This window comes from Lygodium microphyllum, chromosome 16, assembly GCF_053477565.2.
Source record: "Lygodium microphyllum isolate KBCC chromosome 16, Lygodium_microphyllum_v1.1.10, whole genome shotgun sequence".
NCBI lineage: Eukaryota > Viridiplantae > Streptophyta > Polypodiopsida > Schizaeales > Lygodiaceae > Lygodium > Lygodium microphyllum.
In genome coordinates this window covers 131,846,966-131,868,721 of record NC_141150.1, presented here as the reverse complement: position 1 = coordinate 131,868,721, position 21,756 = coordinate 131,846,966, and the positions used below count along the sequence as shown (strand labels likewise).

Here is a 21,756-nt window from a genome sequence, read left to right as displayed (position 1 = left end):
ACCAGAGACCAACTCTCAGTTCCAGTAACAATTCCTGATGCAACATCATTTGCAATAGAACTGAACAAGAAGCACTTGTAGCATGAGAGAACTCCTAGTTCAGCAAACCTCAAGTGTCATTGCTTGCACTTGTACTAAAGCCACCCACACAGATCATTGACTACCATAAAAGGCAAATTAAGTATTGCAAGTTAGCCAGAAATGCTGCATCACACTGATCACACTTACTACAAAAACGCCAGAGATGAACTCTCAGTTCCGATAACAATTCCTGATGCAAATGGCTGATCATTGTTGGAAGCACCAGCAATGCAGACATGGTGTCCAATGATCTACTTGCTTTGGAGGCAGCTTCTCTGTTCAAGCTTCTATGATTCTCACATCTCCCTGAAAACACTAAAAGGTGGGCATCATCATCATTGCCTTCAATATGAATTGACACCATCTGGTACATGTTTTTGTATTGCCCCCTTGCGGCCACCCAAACCATATGGAAATTTGTAACTGCATTCCAGATCAACCACTTAATCTTTTCTAATGCACCATGTCCTCTTATATGTGCTGCTAGCAGAGCTTTAATAATTTAATACAGATCATTCGTCAAACGTTGTCAACAAATACAAAACTACTCAACCCGTTCATTATAACACTCAGTGGTACTTACAAAAAGCAGGCTGCTCGAAACTCAATCTTAACCCTGTGGTTCTCTTTTCACAAAAATTTCCAACATGAACCTTGTCTAAACATACACATGGCCAGCAGTAGCATCACTAAGTATTGACAAGGTAAGACTCGCAGCACCTTGCTGCTACCAGAGCATCAATAAAACAATACAAGTCAATGTTTGTAAGCTGTGAACAAAGATATAACTATTCAACAACGCTCACTCCAATATCACCAATAATATGTTCCACCTTTCAAAAGTCTAGCAAGAAGAAAGATGTGATCACAAGACCAAAACAAAGATGTCAACCATACTCTGTACAACTTGCAAAGCACTTACTGATTGATTTCACAAACAGGAATTACAGGGAATTACAAACCAAAGGCCCCTTCACCCAAAATGAAGAGGTAAATACAACATTCGTCAAACGAAGGCTAAAGATAGCATGCATCCAATCGTGGTGACTAGCAACTTCCATCAACCTCAAAGAAATACAAAGTACTCAAGGATAAATATCATGGGCATTGGACTAATCCTTGTCTGTCACTTTGTGCTCGTGTGAAAAATCTCTTAGATCTGATTTCACTCCATTATCCCCACTTTGTTGCTGAGGAAAAGTGTTAGGTTCAACAGTTGCACCTTGATGAGGCACAACTGGGCTGTTTGAAGCCCTCACATAGGAAAGGGAACGAGCAGGACGCACAGGCACACCAAAATTGGGTCTATTCACACTTGACAATGAAGTATTTAAAGTCCCTCCTGCTGCATCACGTTTCCACTGCAAACTTGGAAAATTCCCGTAAGGTCTTGGCATAGTTGGGGGATATCTGCACAAGAAATAAGGTGACCCTCTCAAAAGCCTTCCCCGCAGAGGGAGACGTACAGTAACAGGAATAGGCCGCCGTATTAAGGCCGGGTGAATGAGAGGATTAAGTTCCTGGATAGCCTGAATAGCTGCATCCTTACGAACCACCTGAAAGAGTTTAAGAAAATTCAACACAAAGGTAGACTTAAGAGAACACTGTTAACTAGCTAGAAGAACCAGGAGGTTACTTTCAACACTCTAGAATAGAAGGATGACTCATTTAATGTCAAAGCCCTCTCTGCTGCATCAACAGTCTTGAACTCGATATAAGCAGACCTGCAGAACAACTTTTTAGAATACCACAAAACATGTTAAATTGCTGAATATTCTAGGATCTTGATGGATAGCATGCATACTACCCCTTGGGTTGTCCTGTTGCACCATCACTAAGCATGATAATTCGAGCCACATCACCACATGGGGAAAAATGAGTTGTAAGGGCCTCCTTGGTGGCAGCAAAATGTATCTATACTCAACCACCAAGAGAAAACATTAGAAATATAGTAGCTAGACAACACAATCATGTAGCCCATAGTTTCTAGGTTTCAAAAGCACAAATATTCTTTGGATAGATCTAGATCCCTCACAATACTTTCAAAACATAACCAAAAGTGCCTTTTTGGAATTTGAGTAAAAACTGAAGGTGACATGCCACCTACATTGGTAACAAACACAGTTCGTGTTTCTGTATCATCCTGGAAATTTCTGGACGGCTTGGAACCTATGCAAAAAACGTCTTAGAAGTGACACAAATAGATATTTTACAACACTGCAAAGATTTATCATTCAATGTCACAAACTACTCAAAGTGACCTAAACAATTACCATCCATGGAAGCAGCCTATCCCTTATGTTAACAATATTTAGAATCACCAACTAGAATTCACATCCTAATTCCATGGACCAGGATATGAATGATTTCTAATGGTTATCTTACACTTTCAAAGTATTAAATGAAATGAAAATCTGGGCAGCACTTCATTTATGGTTGTGGCTGGACAAGTAAAGAGAAGGTGGCACACTCCTTACAAAAAAGTGACCAATCATTTTTGAGATCCCTTGGATCAGCAATATGTAATGAATTGCTTGCAACTGGCCACCTTTGGGAAAAAGTCAAGGGCATCAATCAAACTGATCTCATCAGGTAAGAGGCATCAATTTCAGAACTAAAATTACAAGTTAGGAAGATAACAATGTCAGGCTGTCAGCGGTGGCCACTGTAAGATAGCATTCATGTAAAAAGTTGGGCCTAACTCTTACATCACAACTTCGTAAACAAGAGTTCACAAGGGTAACCCATCTGCCCATATGCCTCAAAAGCAAACGTAGGCCCCGTATAGTCCTATGATTGACCAATGCATGGCTTAGACTTTTCAAAAAAGGTCACCTTAAATATCAGCAGTCAACTTCTTAAGTTGGTCGTTGCAATTAGGGCATCACTTCCCGTTGCAAAAGAGTTCTATTTCACTAAATACAGTATCCTATCTTGTTTAATTAGTGTCTTCAATTTTTCTTACATCTTAGTCCGGCCTATGATAGCAAAGATCGCTCATTAAAACAGACAAGGTTGCATTCAGGATGTTCAAAATGCATTAGTCCAGATTTGGGACTTCACACTGCCCGGCCGCACGCCCCCCCCCCCCAAAAAAAAAAAGCACTCCTGCAACAATCTTTAAACTGAACAAACAAAAGACTGCAAAGTTTACAGGTTAGGCATAATGCAATTCCAAATGTCACCCTACCTAAGTAAAGTCTCACTTACCTGAAATAGCAGGCAAAGTCACCCTCTGCACTTCTTTTACAACTACTTCCGATTGCTTCTCAAGCTGTGATTCTCGTGATTGTTTGACTATTGCTGGTGCATGCTGATTTACACAGAGTGAAGCACATTATTACATTGAGATAAAATCATCATAACCAAGATTCAAGAGCCTATGGAAGACTAACTTAACCTGCTCATCCTTTATCACATCGCCAAGCTCACTTGCAGTGGCTACACTTTGCAAATCAGTTACTGCAGCCTTGTCTGGTTGCTCATGTGATTGTTGTGTTGTTGCTGGCACTACTGATTGTTCACAAGTAGCTGTATCTTTCATCCTTTCATATAACCCAGGCTTCCAAGTATTCACATTGACAGAAATGTTTACAATCTTCTGTGAGGGATTAGTTTCTGAAGCATCATTAGGTCCTTTCTGCTTGTGTAAATCTTTAGAGACTCCCTCGATGTTCTGTGCCAGCCTGTACTCCACAGTTACAGACTCTTCTCTACTCTGTTCCATCCTATCATCTGCACTTTCTAGCTTGCCATCCTCATAAGTGTCACTGCTTACAGTGACCTCAGTATCCCTTTCAACCATCCAATGCTTCTGATCCTTGACTTCATGAACAGCCCTGCCAGGAGATTCCCTTGTATAATCAGCTGCATCAACACCTTCATCTGTACTTCCATCACTCCACCTGCTATAACTTGCCAACTTGGCCTTTTTCTGTCCTCTCTGCTCATATCCATGATCGCTTGGACCAGTAAACCTACTTTCCACAGCTCCTCCTTGCCGAAACATCACTTGTTCATGAGCTACTTCTTCCTTGATCTTTCCTAGCCTATCTGAAGAACTACCTACAAGTCTACCCCTCGCTCTGTTGGAATCTTCTGCTGCTGCTGCAGCAGCTTTCATCGCCATCATCATTGCTGGCATAGGCCTCTTCCTTGGCTTAACTGCACTAGTTGCATCTTCTGCCGCAGCAGCTGCTGCTTTCATGGCCATCATCATCGCTGGAGTGGCCCTCTTGATTGGTCTGATTGCACTGCTTTGTGACATCTCTTTGATAGGCTGCTGTACAGCAACATCCTCAGAATTCTCTGGATGGTAAGCTTAAATTGGATTAGATAACAGTCACACAGCAAATAACAATGGCAATACTGCAACTAAATGTGATTGAGTAGAATTTATGGAAAAAGCCATACAAACATTGAGTTGCATAAGATAATGCAGGATGCTAACTATCTACCAGGTGATTGAGATATTCAAGCCACTTTGCATCTAGCCAGCATCATTGATGCACTTGCTATGTCTGCTAAGATTCTTCTGACGAAGCCTCAGACAAATATCACTTGTTTCATGGTCAAAGCACATGAAGTAAGCGCTTACCAGTATCAGTAGAAACAACTGATCGCAACCGCTTTAAGGATGACACTGGAGGCTTTGAATAGCCTGTTGCATGTGCTACTGCCTCTCGTACTGCTGATTGTAGTAATCGGTGAGTGGCATTGACTCGAGGAGGAGAGGAATGCCTCTGACAGGTAAAAGATAGTAAGTTGTAAGATACATCAGCCCTCCCAAATTGAAGCCCATCCCACACATGTATAATATGAATAAGGATATAGCCCATACGATGTCAATTACTGGATACACTAACCTTTTTAATGGACAAATTTGCATTAGTGGTCCTGTCTGACTGAACCCCTGATTCAGGGGATAGTTGTCGCTTTAATGGGCGTGCTGAAACAAGGCCTTGGTTAGGTTTGGTATTTCCTTCATCCAACTCTTCACTAGTTGGACATGTTTTCTCTCTCCCAGAGAGAAGAGGTACCTTACCTGTCTCCTCTCCTGGCCTGACATTGTTAGCAGGATTCCTTCTAAATCTGACAAGTCCTCCACCCTCAACGGTTATGGATGATAATTGCACATGGCTCTTTTCTTCTGGCTACAAAACAAGAGTGTAAGTTCAGATATGTCAATCAAATCTAAGTAAAGTTAATGCCAGCAACCCAGGCTTAGCAATAGATGCAGAGCACTTTACAGACCTCTGTACCAGATGTAGAATTATGGATTGACTCTGTAGTCCTCTCAAGCACCACAGGCTCATTTTTCTCATTATTCTTGTTTAAAGTTGTGTACAAGTGTATGTTGGAACCCAAATGATCCCACAGCCTGCATCCGAGCCATGAATGCTTCAGATCCAAAAAAAAACACACTTTCAGCGTACTTCAAATCCAAAACAAACCACTTTCAGCAAGTACCAGCACTGTGCTTTGAACTCTTGAACACAAGCTTTAGTACAGCAGACTTACTTTCTACAAAGACTCTGCCCATTTTACCAAATCATTCAAAGCAAGCTTTGAAATGTCTATGGCTCACCATGTAACAAAAGCTTCACTCTGGCTACCAAGAAAAGCTTCAAGATCTTTGACAGCTTGCATCCGTTGTTTACCATGACCCACAAGAACCACCACATATTCCTACAAATTAAAACAGTATGCTATGAAATTTTACATTAGTATAATCTGCAGAAACAGCACACTTTAGTTTTTAAAAACAAATACTGAATAATCATGATAGAGAGAACACAAAGTATGGAATACAAAGAGGATAGGGTGAGAAATCAAGTCGACAATGGTACAACCAGTGAGTGAAATGAAAAAAGTGGGAATGTTTTACATACAGAACCTCACGCATAGATTCTTTCCAAAGAGCACTACACAGTAGGTACAATAAGTAAGAAAAACCATGAAGATAGATGGTCCACTGATTTACAATGAACAACTTTGTGCCTTCCATAAACTATGACACGGTAAGTACAATAAGTAAGAAAAACCATGCAGATAAATGATCCACTGATTTACAATGAACAACTTTATTCCTTCCATAAACTCTGATACTCCATGCATTGAACCTTGGATTCATATTTTGTCTAAGAACTCACATAACCATTCATAGATTATACATGAGTCAAACATTCGTAGATTAAAAAATCACAGCCAAGTCGTCACATGTGCCATCATTGGATCACACCATGGTAAATTCCCCAGTCCTCTTCTTTGATAGCAACCTATTCTGGTTTGCCATTTGTGAGGCTCAACTAGGGTTAGAAGAGAAACCGTAGAGTGTTCATGAAACCAGCCTTCCTTCTTGGAAAGGGTGGAAAATAACTTGATTAGGCACTAATTACAGCAAGCATGAAATTCACATAAACTGAAAATACAAATGCTTGTATTGCTAAAGGTTGAAGTACCCTGTGAACCAGCCTGATCTCCTTCAATTTTCAATACATCTTGCTGTCCATAACAACCAACAAGCTTCAAACCAATTTGCCCCTTGGTTTACTTGGGGATTGGCCCTTCCATTTGCTCCTTGGATGGCAGATTCTGCCCCACACTTAATGCTAGCTGGCCGGCCTCTTGGGATTCTCTGAAATTCCAAATTTAAGCTGCTGAGTTTCAAGTACTAAGCCCCAATTTTTGAGTGCTCTTCCCAAGGTGGCTGCCAAACCCTAATTTCTCCTGCTGTATATCAGGATTTAGCAGCAGAAATTCTTCAATTACACCTTCTTGGGAATGAATTTGGCTGAGATCTCTTGAGGAAAGCCATTGCCAGAGAGAATGGAGAGGAAGCTAGAGAGAGAGAGAGAGACAGAGAAATTTCAGAGTTTCATCGCCAAAATTGGCTGAAATTTAATGCTACCCTGCTATGAATGGCTGATTGACTGCAATCCACCATCAATAGAAACTCCACATGCAATTAACTGCACCAATGGCTAGAAAATTTCAGTAGCAACTCTCTCTCTTCCTCTCCCAATCTCCACACTGCTAGGATGAGACTCCAGCAGCCTCTACTAGCATTTTCCTCACTTGCATGGGCAAATTTTTCCGAGTGGCAACTTTCTAATTGCATTTTTCAATAATTTTCAGCCCAATTAAATTAATTTTCAGGATATTAATTCTAGACACCAATCTGATTATTAATTCTTAATTAGACAATTAACTATACTAGCTAACAATTAAATTGGCTAGACCAATTTATCATCCAAGTATTCATGAGCATTAATTAGCCCCTGAAGTGGGAATCAAAAATTAATTAGCAACTCTCTCTCTTCCTCTCCCAATCTCCACAATGCTGGAATGAGGCTCCAACAACCTCTAATACCCTTTGCCTCACTTGCATGGGGATGTTTTGCTGAGTGGTAGCTTTCTAATTGCATTTTTCAGCAATTTTCAGCCCAATTAAATTAATTTTCAAAATATTAATTTTGAACATTAATTTAATTATTAATTCTTGGTCATAAAATTAATTATACTAGCTAACAATTAAATTAGCTAGGCCAATTTGATTTTGAAGCATTTATTAGCCCCTGAAATGGCATTAATTAATTAATTAATTAATTAATGCCTAGTTCTTAAGGTCACTACTGATATTAATGGCTAATAAAATCTTCTAGGCCAAAATCTAACACCAAGTACAACCTAGTACCTATCTAATAACTTGTTACAACTTTGCCTTGGACATCCAGTGATTTCTCAAGATCATTGGCCTATCATTATGAAATAGCTAATTGGCACATCCCATGTGCACCTCACATTTGCACATTTGATTACCACTTAATCAAATGCTAAGCAAATCATCAAAATTTCACATCCTTGTGAAGATACGAACACCATTGCTAAAAGAATTCAAAACCGAAGATGCTAGGTGTGATACAAGCAATGCTAAAGGTGCGAAGGATTTTCCAACAACTTGGAGCAAACTTAGGAAAGTTAAGGAGTGCCATCCTTCGAAACACAACAAAACATTGCAACTTGATATTGGATCTAAGAAAGGCAACCCACGTAGCTACAATGGCAAAGAGGGCAGCCAGCACAACAATTCCTAACCATATGGGTGTTGCTAATGATGAGGGAAGCAATCAAAAAGATCCAAGCAAAAAGAAACCCAAAGTGCAAAAGGTTGTCTATGATGAATCCAAATAATAATACAACCAGAAGCAAGGCAAAATGCTACTTATGCAAAGTTGGGACCTCCAGACAACAAAATGTAGATTAACAACAATAGGGCAACAACTCCTAGATAAAACACAAATGTTGCAACACCTAGCACAAACAACCAACAGTGGAAATACAAAGTGGCAGCTCCTCATGCAGACGACCGGCAGCAACACCAATCACCATGCACTCTAGAGGCAACAGATGATGCTAATGGACTAACAGAGAGTGGCCTCAAGAAGGTTGATGTCTAAAGATGATGATAATGGCAATGAGATGATGGCAAAGGCTAATGGTAGCAACTTGTGATTAGGGACGATCCATGACAAAAGAAGTGACCTACCCATGATTCTCTCTAATAGAACTTTCTAAGAATTGTCCTACCAAAAACTCATGATTTTCATAAACACAATTTATCTAGAATAAGTTTAGGGCTACATGAGAGCTCAAAGAAATTAGCCCTCAACCCGAGATTATCTTTTTCAGCTGATTTTGAGTAGCTTAACACGAGTGTCGTTTTTGTGAATGGCATGTAAGTCTAATTGTATAGGTGACCACCATTCCTTACTATCAAATACTCCCAGCCACAACAAAAAAAGCAACATACACTAAATGTCCCTACAGGTGATGAGTATCAGCCCTTGTATAAGAATGTAAAGGGAAAGTTTGTTTGCTATCAAACAGTGGAATTTGCTTTGTTTCTCTACTTTCATCCAAATCTTGATTTGACATCCTACACTAGTGCAGTATCTTTCTTGGGTATATAAGGCTGCTTTCAGCATTAGTTTGCTACAGGTTTGGCAGATTTTCATCGTGCACATGTGGCCGATTTGACTATCCATAACCTTCAATAACTAATGAAACAAGTTTTGGATCCACAGAATAGAGAGGCAAAAGCATCTCAAACACATCCTGCAGGTCAATTACAGGCTAATTTTTGCATTCAAGCAATGTTACTTGCAATTTTCAAAAAATGCAAAATCTCTAATGCACCCCATTAAGGGGTTCTAAGAAACAACCCCCTTGCTCTCTAAGTTATAATCCACAAAGAAATAATTTAATGGCATTGTTCTCTAATTTTTGCTGATTTGGCACAGGCACAAAAGCATATACTAAGCATCCAAAAATGCGACTTAGCTCACAACGGGCTTTCTATAGTTCCAGACCTAGTAAAGTGTAACGATTTTGAAAGCTCTAGTCAAAGATCTATGTAAGACACACTTTGCACACACACGATTGTTCCAACCAAGACTTACAAGGCACATACTTCCCATTCAAAACACATAGCGATCTCTCTATAAGAGACTGATTTACATTTGGTCGTGATTTAATTGAGTATCCACCATACACTACAAGATATTATCTCTATCAACCAAGAACCCACTAAATCCTAGTCTAATTCTTTTGGCTTGTATTCACTCCCTATCCAAAGTGCAAGGATAATTGGGGTAAATTAGCATTAGCAAATCCACATCAAATTCAACAAACAACCTTAGTGCATTAGCATGCTACCATTTTGGGCACTAACTTTTAATGAAACATTTGGAAATTTACATGCTTTGGGGCTATTTCAAAGAGCTAATCAATTTATAATGCAATTTTAGCTCAACAGGGGCTAGTTTGAAGGGGCAGCCCATAATGACTCCTAATCAAGGGGATGCACCCAGTCATGGACCAGCAGCCTAAAATGGGTCCTAATCAAGGGGATGCACCAATAGTCACATGGAACAAGAATGTATGGATGGAATGAGATTCCTTTTCAGAAAGGGAACGAGAGCACTAATTATATTAGGGAACGTTAGGTCACTATGATATATTGACAAGCTTTGCAGGACAAGATGATACAAGGTTCAAAACATATGACTTCAAATGTAGAATTGCAGAATACTTCATATGATTAAAAGTGATTTAGACTAGGTTGCCCATATACACCCTAAGATAGCTTTGTCATACTAAGCATGTTTGTGGAACAAGAATTGGAACAGGAATGTTGATGCTTATGGAACATGTCCACGACTCAAATTCCGTAAGCTATAAAAAGGAGTTCTATGTTTCTATTGAAGGACCCATATATTCACTCCACCTCTTGACCTTTGGAGAGTCCTAAATAGATTAGAATATTCTGCTACATTGCAAATATCACATGTTTACATAATTGATGAAGTACACTAACACAAAAACTAAAACACTATCGTACGACAATAACACAAACTAATAAAAAAACATAGTCAAGGTTAGGGTAACTCAAAGACAATGAACACAGTGAATAAGAAATTGAATGACTCTAAATAGAATACAATGCTCATGCAGCAAACACACTACAAACAGGGATAGAATACAATGCTCATGCGGCAAACACACTACGAACAAGGTATAGACAGCAAAGCTATAGCACTTGCAATCTACAAAAACAAGATTAACTAAATGGAAGGGCAACCTGTCTATTTATAGAAAGTTTGGGGCCTCCCAAATTAGGGTTTGCATGAGGGACACAAAAACTCTCTAAGACCGTGCTTCTTTTTAATAAAAGGTTTAAATTAATTAATTAACTTGAGTTTTGGGGCTATTTCATTGAGCCTAATGAATTTTTAGCTCAACACCTTCGACATTATAAATAGACAAGCTGGCACCATTCAGCCTCTATCCCTAGTCTTGTAGGCTTTAGCCAGCAGCTCTCCCTCCACTAGCTGTCCAACCCATTGCAATTGCTGTCAAATCATCACCAGCCCTTGGCGCCCTATCCACACTACTGCCGCCATGTTGACCAACCTCTTCCCAAACCGTCATACAACTTGTTTTTACAGCAGTGCAGGCCTAGTCAACATTGTCTTCACCTTCCTCTGCTGTCGCCCAGCTTCCTACAACCTCCAATGATCAGCTGCCATCATCCTAAGGCAACCCTACATTGCTGTGTTTACCAGGTCCAGCCCTAGACACTGCTGTGTTTTGGTTTCCAGCCTGCTGCCCTTCAACTTTCTGCATCATCTCAGCTTTGATTGGTGGTTACAGCACTCAAGATCTGTTTTTGACGGAGATCACACTCCAACCACTCCCTCAGCCCACTCCCACAAGAGCCATCAATTGTTGGATAGCTTTTCCCTTGAGCATCTTGTACATTCTTTCCTTTATTTACAACATATATTCATTCACTTCAAAGTTTTCTTCTATATTTGTGTTTATGTTTGCCATTCGCATTTTGTGTTTTTGCATTTTACATTTTGGGTTTGCATTTATTGCATTATTATCTAAGTCATTGTGTTTCAGCCAGGTTTGAACATTTTGTGTTTTCTCTGTGCAAACCCTAGCATATCTTCAAATCCCTAATCTATGTAAGAAAAAGTATTTAAAGGCACTCATATCAAAGACAAGAAAAGGGAGAGGGCAATAGCATCACCATTTCTCTCTCATGAATCCTATCCCATTTGATCCTGAATATAGCTTCCACCACTTCTAACATGGTATCAAAGCCTAGTGCTCCTTCCTCTTCTCGAACATCTCTCACCTACTTCCAACTAGCTTCCATCAAACCCCTAGACTCAAATCTGCAAGGTACTTTTGATTGCTTCTCAAGCTGATGTAAGTGGTGTGTGTTTTGATCTTTGTACTCTCAAGCATTGTGTCCACAAGCACATATAGGCTTGGAGAACATACAATTGTATAAGCCACAAATACATATGCAATGTTGTATTCATCGAAATGATGCATGCAAGTTCATTGGCTATACCTCCTAAGTCTTATATCCAGCTAACTATCAAGCTCAATATAAAGCATCTCTTGGGAATAAAGGCTCACCCTGCCTTTTTACCAAGTTCGGGTGTGTGGGTGTGAACGTACCCTTCACTTATTGTACTATATATATATATATATTCAAAACCTAAAAGTGGTACACTAGTCTTTGTACCGAACATCGAGTGCCGTGCTCTCTCTCTCACTCTACTGCTCTCAACTCTCTGCACATTCACTCTCAACTGAGAAAACTGCACATCAAACTAGTATCAGAGCACAGGTTGTGCACACTTATTGAAGCCAACAGGTAGCAATCGGACTAGTCGGCAGATCGCACACCATGTGGACAGGCGATAGACGACATGCTACAGCAAGTCCGACCAGCAAGCGACCACTGCACACAGTGACGCGCAAACACTACCGACCAAGCTGCAAACAAGACAGCAAGACGCAACGACTAGGCTGCAGACGAAATGCCATCGACTATTGGATAGCTTTTCCCTTGAGCATCGTGTACATTCTTTCCTTCATTTACAACATATTTTCATTCACTTCAAAGTTTTCTTCTATATTTGTGTCTATGTTTGCGTTTTGCATTTTACATTTTGGGTTTGCATTTATTGCATTATTGTCTAAGTTATTGTGTTTCAGCCATGTTTGAACATTTTGTGTTTTATCTGTGCAAACCTTAGCATATCTTTAAATCCCTAATCTATGTAAGCAAAAGTATTTAAAGGCACTCATATCAAAGACAAGAAAAGGGAGAGGGCAATAACATCACCATTTCTCTCTTATGAATCCTATCCCATTTGATCCTGAATATAGCTTCCACCACTTCTAACATAGTATCAAAGCCTAGTGCTCCTTCCTCTTCTCAAACATCTCTCACCTACTTCCAACTGGCTTCCATCAAACCCCTAGACTCAAATCTGCAAGGTACTTTTGATTGTTTCTCAAGCTGATGTAAGTCCTGTGTGTTTTGATCTTTGTACTCTCAAGCATTGTGTCCACAAGCACATATAGACTTGGAGAACATACAGTCGTGTAAGCCACAAATACATATGCAATGTTGTATTCATCGAAATGATGCATGCAAGGTCATTGGCTTTACCTCCCAAGTCTTATATCCAGCCAACTATCAAGCCTAATATAAAGCATCTCTTGGGAATAAAGGCTCATCGTGCCTTTTTACCAAGTTCGGGTGTGTGGGTGTGAACGTACCCTTCACTTATTGTACTTTATATATATATATATATATATATATATATATATATATATATATATATATATATATATATATATATATATATATATATTCAAAACCTAAAAGTGGTACACTAGTACACTTGTCTTTGTACCAAACATCAAGTGTCGTGCTCTCTCTCTCTCACTCTACTGCTCTCAACCCTCTGCACATTCTCTCAATTGAGAAAACTGTACATAAAACTGGTATCAAAGCACGGGTTGTGCACGCTTCTTGAAGCCAACAGGTAGCAGTCAAACTAGTCGGCAAATCACACACCATGTGGACAGGCGGTAGACGACACGCTACAAGCGAGTCCTAGGCGACCACTGCAGACGGTGGCATGCAGACACGACAAGCAGGCTGCAGACAAGACAACAAGACGGGACGACTAGGCTGCAGACGAAACGCCAAGACACAACGACCAGAAGAACTGACTCACGTGGAGAGGCGGCAACCTATTGGACAGGTCACCCATGACTAGACAAATCACGAACCTGACCTGATAGTCATCAATTTTTCTCTCCTTTAACTTCTACAATTACTTTACGGGGCGTTCACACGCAAAGGGATAAAGTCAAATTTTACCCAAGAAAATTGGGGCTTTTCACGGATTTGGGAACTTTAATGCAGAAGTGGACAATCCGACTCAGAAATTGCAAATTTGGGGCTTTTGCAGAATTTCATCAGTTTGTGCAAAACTTGCCTTGTATATGCACTTGGATACATGTGTTGATGCAATCTGAACAAATTATCCTCTAAAATTTTGAGGCTGTTGATCCAAATTGTCAAATTTGTGCTCGGAAATGCCTTTGGAGCAGAAATTGCAGTGAAATTTTGGGGATTTCACATGTAACTGGTGGCTTGGTCTCTAAATTTGTCAGAAATTGCTTGAGGAGTGCAGCAAACAACATTTTTTAATTCTGAAAATCTATTTGCAAATCTGAAATTTCTGCAATCTTGAGATTTTCATTGCTGGTTGGTACTCTTGTGTACTGTAGTCACTTGTGTCACATTTGGGCTTGCCTTTGGTAATTGGTTAGTCAATTTGGGATTGCAAATTATGGCTGGAAACAGTGATAGCAGTAATCTTTTGCACATTAAGAAACTTGGGGGTGCACATAATTTTGCAATTTGGCAAAAACAATGCTATAACGTCTTGGTGCAAAAGAAACATGCAAAGCCCATCAAAACAAAGGGAATCAAACCAACCCACATGAAACAAGACGAGTGGGATGATTTGGACAAGCTTGCTTGCTCTACCATTGAGCCCTCAATGTCAAACAACTTGCTCCTTAACATTGAGAAGCTGAATTCAACATATGCAATGTGGCAAAGACTTGAAGAATTGTATGCTCAGAAAAACTGCAGCCACCAAGGCTTATTGGCTGAAAAACTAATGGACTTTTGCATGAAAGAGGGTACAGCCATGTCTGTACATTTGAATGAGTTTAACTCAATTTTCAATCAGCTAATTGCTTTGAATTTCCATATTGATGAAGAGTTCAAAGCTACCTTCTTGCTATGCACTCTACCTGAAAGTTGGGATACTTTCAAGACAGTTTTGAGTAATTTGAATGCTCAGCTGTTACACTCTGATGTAGAGAGTTCTTTGCTCATGGAAGAACTCAATAGGCAAAATAACTCAGCAAACAAGTCTTCAAATGCATTACACACCAGAGGCAGATTTTCAGCATAAGAGCAGTTCTAAAAACAAAGCAGGCAGCAAATCTCGTGGGAAAAATGTGGAGTGCCATCATTGTGGCAAAAAAGGGCACTACAAACGGGATTGCTTTCAACTGAAGAAAGAGAAGGGCAAAAACAAAAACAATGAAGCCAACAAGGCTGAAAATAAGGATGACAAGCCTGCCAAAAAGAGCAATGTGAAAATAGAAGAGGTTAATGTAGTCACTCATGATAATGATGTACTTCTTGCTTCTTTTTTGGATGCACATGCATTGATTGCAGATTCTGAGGATGATATGCACACTTGGATACTTGATTCAGGTGCGTCCTTCTTTGCATGTATCTAGTGTGTGTGACCATGTTATCGCCATAACTGAGCAGCCAAGTGTTTCTTTGTGGCATAGTCGGTTGGGACACACAAGTCAATCTGCAACAAAGTGCTCTCTGGTTTGGGTTTTACCATCTTTGAGGTATGCTGATTTTGAACAGTGTGATCATTGTATTTATAGTAAACATGCTCAAACGTCGCACAAAAAATCTATTTCTCTAAAGTCTTCACCCTTAGAGTTTGTACATTAGATGTATGTCAAATGCCAAGATTATCTTTTAGGGGAAAGAAGTATTTCATTACCTTTGTTGATGATACCACACTCAAAAGTATGGGTTTATCCAATCCGTCGCAAAGATGAGGCCTTGGATAAATTTAAGAAATTCTTGGCACTCGCTGAAAATCAAACCAGCAAGACATTAAAATGCCTTCGCTCTAACAATGGTGGGGAATATGTGTCCAAAGCCTTTCAAGACTTTTGTGACAGCAAAGGGATTAAAAGGGAGCTTACTGCCCCTCATAATCCACCCCAATATGGGGTTGCAAAGCGTATATATAGGACCATTCAAGACAAGGTCCGTACAATGTTGTCACATGTATGCTGCTTTACCCTACGGTTTTTGAGCAGAGGCTGTTATGACAGTCATACACTTGATTAATCAGTCACCAAACAGGTCCTTTTTTTTTTGGGGGGGGGGGGGGGGGGGGGGGGGGGGGGGTCTCCCTCAAAAAGCATGGTCGGGCAAGCCACCTTCGTGTGCCCACTTGAAAGTGTTTGGCTTGGCTGCAAGGCATTTGTGCACATACGCAAGGAAGAACACATCAAACTTGAGCCAAAGTCCTGTAAATGTATTTTCCTAGGATATGGTGATGAAGGTGAGATGGGGTATAGATTATGGGATCCCGAGAAAAGAAAAGTAGTATGCAGCAATGATGTCATCTTTCGAGAAGATCGCATGAACAAACAGCCCGAAAGAACAGAGAAGGTCAAAAGGGTTGTATTCCGGGAGAATGTACCAATTGGACAACAAAGAATGCCCATTAGACAGCAGCAAATACCTACTACAAATGTCCCTAAAAATTATCTGCAAGATCTTGCCCATGATGTCCCACAAATTCAGCAAGAACATGTGCATCTGGAACAACCTAAACTAGCTATACAGCATACTGAACCTACAGAACAAGAAGTTGTTAATATACAGATTTGTAGGCTGAACAGCCAGCAAATTTTGACCACTGGGTCCATCGGTTGACCAGAGTGCAAAAACAGCCAAATAGATTTGCTCCTGGAATAAACTATGTGGCTAATTATGTCATGTTAACAGATTGTGGTGAGCCGTCATGCCTCCAAGAAGCAATGGACAGACAAGATAGTAAGAAATGGCAAAAAGCAATGCTATCAAAAATGGAATCTCTCATGAAGAATGACACTTGGGATTTGCTACATTTACCAAAAGGACAAAAAGTGCTACCCTACAAATGGATCTACAAAATGAAAGTCACTTCTAATCTTTGCCCAAGTACAAGGCACTCTTGGTTGCTAAAGGGTACAAGCAAAAACATGGAATTGATTTTGATGAAATCTTTTCTCTTGTAGTCAAAATGACTCCTTTACAAACCGTCTTGGGCTTGGTTACATCTAAGGACATGGAACTCATATAGATGGATGTAAAAACCGCCTTCTTATATGGTGATCTACATGAGGAGATCTATATGCAACAATCTAATGGTTTTGTTGCAAAGGGAAAAGAGCACATGGTATGTAAACTCAACAAGAGTCTCTATGGACTGAAGCAGGCACCACGAGAATGGTATCACAAATTTGATACATTCATGCAATCTCAGGGATTTCATCGTTCTCAAGTTGATCACTGCTTATACACCAAGAAGGCAGCAGATGGCAGCCTTATTCTCTCGGTTTTATATGTGGATGACATGCTAATTGCAGGCAAGGATGTTCATGCCTTGGACTCCTTGAAGCAAAGTCTACACAATAGCTTTGATATGAAAGACCTTGATGAGGCAAATCACATTCTTGGCATACGTATACTCAAAGACAGATCAAAGGGTCTGCTTTCTCTATCACAGCAGGAGTATATTACGAGAGTTCTACAGTGTTTCAATATGGAGAGGGGGAAAGCTATTAGTGTACCATTGCCTCCATATGTGAAACTTAGTGCAGATAACAGCCCTACATCACATGATGGAAAGGCTGAAATGGCTAAGATACCCTATGCTTCAGCTGTTGGTAGCTTGATGTATACTATGGTTGCTACTCGTCCTGACATTGCATTTGCGGTGGGAATGGTTAGCAGATACATGGCATATCCTGGCAAAAAGCATTGGGAAGCAGTGAAGGGTATCATGAGATACCTTAATGGCAGAAAGGATTTGTGTATCTGCTTTGGTAAGCAGAAGTCATCTGTTGTCGGTTTCACGGATGCAAACTATGCTGGCCATCCTAACTGCAAGAAGTCTACTTCAGGATATGTGTTCATGTTCACAGGAGGAACAGTCTCTTGGATATCTAGGCTACAAAAGTGTGTTGCATTGTCTACTACAAAGGTAGAATATGCGGCTGCCACAGAGGCATGCAAAGAGGCTTTATGGCTTTTACGTCTAGTGAGAGAGCTTGGGATTACAGAGGTTCCTATCCTCCACTGTGACAATCAGAGTGCTATCATGCTAGCACAAAATCTAGTCTTTCATGCAAAGACAAAGCACACACAGGTAAAGTATCACGTTATCAAGGATGTACTTGATAGCAAAGGCATTGAGCTTGTCAAGGTACATACAGATGATAACCTTACAAACCTTCTTACGAAGGGTCTTTCAACCAAGCGGTTTGCTCATTGCCGCCAGATGATGGGGGTTGGATAGTATATATGTCTTTCAGCTTTGTACATACATAGACTTAGTTGATTCTTTCCTCTACCTTCAAGCATGTTGCCTTTAGATGGGAGGTTGTTGGGAATAAAGGCTCACCGTGCCTTTTTGCCGAGTTCGGGTCTATGGGTGTGAATGCACCCTTCACTTGTTGTACTTTATATATATATATTCAAAACCTAAAAGTGGTACACTAGTCTTTGTACCGAACATCAAGTGTCATGCTATCTCTCACTCTACTTCTCTCAACTCTCTGCACATTCGCTCTCAACTAAGAAAACTGCACATCAGCATCGTATCGAAGCAGTCAAAATCAAGCCAATGAGCAACTCGACCAAATCCACTCTAAGCCAATGATGTACTTCCATACCAATATTGGGGGGGATTTTTGTACTCTTAAGCATTGTATCCACAATCACATATAGGCATTGAGCACATACAATCAAGTAAGCCACAAATAGATGCGCAATGCAATGTTGTATTCATTAAGATGATGCATTCAAGTTCATTGTATACATTTCCCAAGTATTTTATCCCACCAACTATCGAGCCCAATATATAAAGCATTGTATCAAAAGCCAAAAGTCAATATCAAGCCAATGATCAACTACACTCCACTCTAAGCCAATGATGTACTTCCATATCAACACAAATATTGAAAGCCCATGAGCAAATCTACATGTTGATCCGTGTAAAAGCCATTGAGCTATGTCCAAAGCAATGTATTGATCCTTTTATTGATATATGCCAAGAAGCCATAGAGAAATATCAAAAGCAAAGTGATGCCCACATCAATCATGTATGCCCGAAAAACACAGAGCCAAAGCATTGTATCTTGAAACCTAAATCTACAATTTATCATTTAAATATATAATTACATACACACACACACATATCCACGTGTGTGTGGGTGGGTGTGTGCACACCATTTATGGGTCTGATAATAACTACAAAGCAGCATATACAAATGGAAGCCAAAGTGCAACTAATAAACGAGAAGATCAATCCAAGGAAAGTAGGAAAATGAAGGACCGAAACAAAAAGAAAACCACAAGCATGAAGACAAGATAGACCAAGGAGGGCAAGAAGCCAAGAAGAACAAACAATAAAAAGACAAAAAAATCCTATCTCACATAGTCCTAACACATCATTTTCCTCCGCCAATCCCATCCCCTAGCAAGCGTATGAGCACACATATATGGGGACTACCAAGTCCATTACATTCTCCCCAACTACAACTATGGCCGTCCCTAATCATGTACCCACTTGGAAGATCTGAAGCAAAGGCAAAAACTCATCATTGAATCTTAATCCACTTTAACTTGTGCTCTTTTTTCGGGCATGCTTTAGGTTTGCTCATCGAGTGTAAGTGAGAAGATTGGTCTATCTATTCCCTCATACATACAAAGATATGCAACAAGCTTAGCATGCAATATCGTTCCGATTTATGTATGCAATATAATTCGCATGAAATCACCATGGTGAGACAAGTATACTTGTTAGTTGAATTGTGTTTAGTCATGAATTGTGACTCATACCTTGATGTCTCATTTAAAATTAAGCATCTAAGTTACTCTTTTCATCTAGAATTTATAGATGAATATAGATGACCTTAAGCTCTCAACAAGCACACTCAAAAGTGTGAACAAAGACTGTGATTCGAAAGAGGAACAAATATTCCAAGACCTCTACTTGGAGGTAGATGAGATAGATCTATGAGTCCCCCACACTCATGCTCAATCAAGAATCATTGTTCAAGCTTGTGCCACCAATAGTCAAGCATCCACATGTACATCAACCTCCATAGGCCCTAGCCATTGGTGGAGCTCTTAGGTGCTACACGAGGCATTATAATGGCTCAAGGAGCACCTCCATTGCCATTGCGGCCCATGAGAACACATACATCTCTAACTCTACTGTAAAGGTTAGACTTAGTGAGCTCAAGGATGACGATGAGGGCAATGTCATTACCAATGATTGCAAGTTCTCTAATAATAGTGAGCATCATTTTGGTTCACATGCCAAGAACGAGATGAGCACTTCAATTATAATTACTATCCTCTAGTTTCTTGCTCGAGTCTTGTCGCTATTCACTACTTTTTAGTACACACCACTTTTCAAATAAGGCGACTAATATTGGCTTGTTATCTATTTGTTGTTTTAGTGCTAAGTTCTCAATTCAACTCTCTTTTGCCCCTGTGTTTGAAGTACAATATATATTGCTTCAACTCCCAAGATTAAGTATAGACCTTAAAAATATATATATAATGTATTTCCATCGTGCATATCATCAAAAGTATTGTCAAAAGACAAAATGGCATACTCTAATATCATGTTGAGAGACCAGAGGATTTGCAAGGAGAAATGCAATGTGTACAGTGAACACTCTAACAAAGAAAACTCAAAACACAGAAGAATATGAATGAAGAATAATGGACACTAAATCATGTTGATACAACAGGGCAGAGCTTAAAGATAACTGCACTGTCCTGGTTGATTAGGCGGCAGTACCTGGAATAAATCTACACTATGAAGGGAGTAAAATAGTCCTTCAGGCAGAGGTATCGATGACAAGGAAAAGGGCTGCTCTATGAAGCAAGCAAAACATAGTCCCCCAAGTAATAGAATGTGGAAGTAGACACTAGAAGATGAAGGGCAGCAGTAGAGGGAGCCAAACACACTCCTCAAGAGCTGCCAAAGATGCTGAATCTCTCCAAGCTGATGGCTGTTATCAAGACGGCTACTAGGAGCCAACCAGAGAAGAAAATCCAAGAATGTCAATATAAATCTCTCCGTGTGAGTGGTTGCAGCTGGGCAGCCCTTCAGGAGTGAAGAAAACTCAAAAACACACGTATTTCATGTAGACAGCCTAAGACAATTGCTATACCAAGCCAAGGAGTGAAACCAGCAAACATAGAAATGGAGATGATGAAGAATAGACCGCCAAGCTGTGTAGACTCAAAATGCAGCAATCTAGAGTATCTAGAGTTGATGCCAATGTGAAGAAGACCTCCAAAATGAAATTGCCTAGGCATCACGATCAGCTGGACAACACCACAAACTAAGATAGCTGCCAAAGGAAGGGTGTGGACAGCTTGAGACAAACTTAACTTCCACAAGTCAATAACCATATCATCTTTGAAAAACAACAAATTGCAAAAATTGAAAAGACCAAAACAAGCATGATCACGACACATTGTTGGTCACAATGTCAACACTATCATCACCCAATAAGGGGTAAGATCAGCCTTAAACAAATGGGCCTCTTATTGAAGTCGGAATAAGTGGGCACCAGGTAAGTTATCATCCACCCCACTGGCCTTTTCTCCGCTTGTCAATCTAGACATTTGATCGGCCTACTAATGCTAATTTCCTTTATGCAAAAATATCAAACTCAAGCAAAAGCAATAGCCATATGATAATTCTTCCTATAGTGCATGGCTTGTTTATAAGATAAAGCATGCATATGATCAACATCACCAGCCCAATCCGAGTTTGTCCAGCATTGTAATACCAAAGCCAAACCACCTACATTTGCTGGATAAAATAAGCTATGATTGGGGGCCCCCATCATGAACCGCTGAATCCTCAAGGCAGCCTA

At 40.0% G+C, this 21,756-nt stretch overlaps 1 protein-coding gene across 2 annotated transcripts in view; it reads right to left on the bottom strand.

The window, feature by feature from the left end:
* Window positions 1–1,003: 1,003 nt before the first annotated feature.
* LOC148023444 (uncharacterized) overlaps window positions 1,004–21,756 on the bottom strand; it is a 34,850-nt gene continuing 14,097 nt past the window's right edge. The window contains exons 2-12 of one of the 2 annotated variants that reach the window (XM_087696416.1): window positions 5,669–5,769; window positions 5,335–5,461; window positions 5,126–5,234; window positions 4,947–5,029; window positions 4,679–4,823; window positions 3,482–4,401; window positions 3,292–3,394; window positions 2,189–2,250; window positions 1,889–1,995; window positions 1,718–1,805; window positions 1,004–1,637 (exon numbers count right to left, since the gene is read on the bottom strand). In XM_087696416.1, coding sequence (XP_087552542.1) covers window positions 1,194–1,637; window positions 1,718–1,805; window positions 1,889–1,995; window positions 2,189–2,250; window positions 3,292–3,394; window positions 3,482–4,401; window positions 4,679–4,823; window positions 4,947–5,029; window positions 5,126–5,234; window positions 5,335–5,461; window positions 5,669–5,769 — 2,289 coding nt within the window. In that variant the 3' untranslated portion in view covers window positions 1,004–1,193. The remainder of the gene's footprint in view (window positions 1,638–1,717; window positions 1,806–1,888; window positions 1,996–2,188; window positions 2,251–3,291; window positions 3,395–3,481; window positions 4,402–4,678; window positions 4,824–4,946; window positions 5,030–5,125; window positions 5,235–5,334; window positions 5,462–5,668; window positions 5,770–21,756) is intronic. The other variant, XM_087696417.1, reaches the window with a different exon arrangement.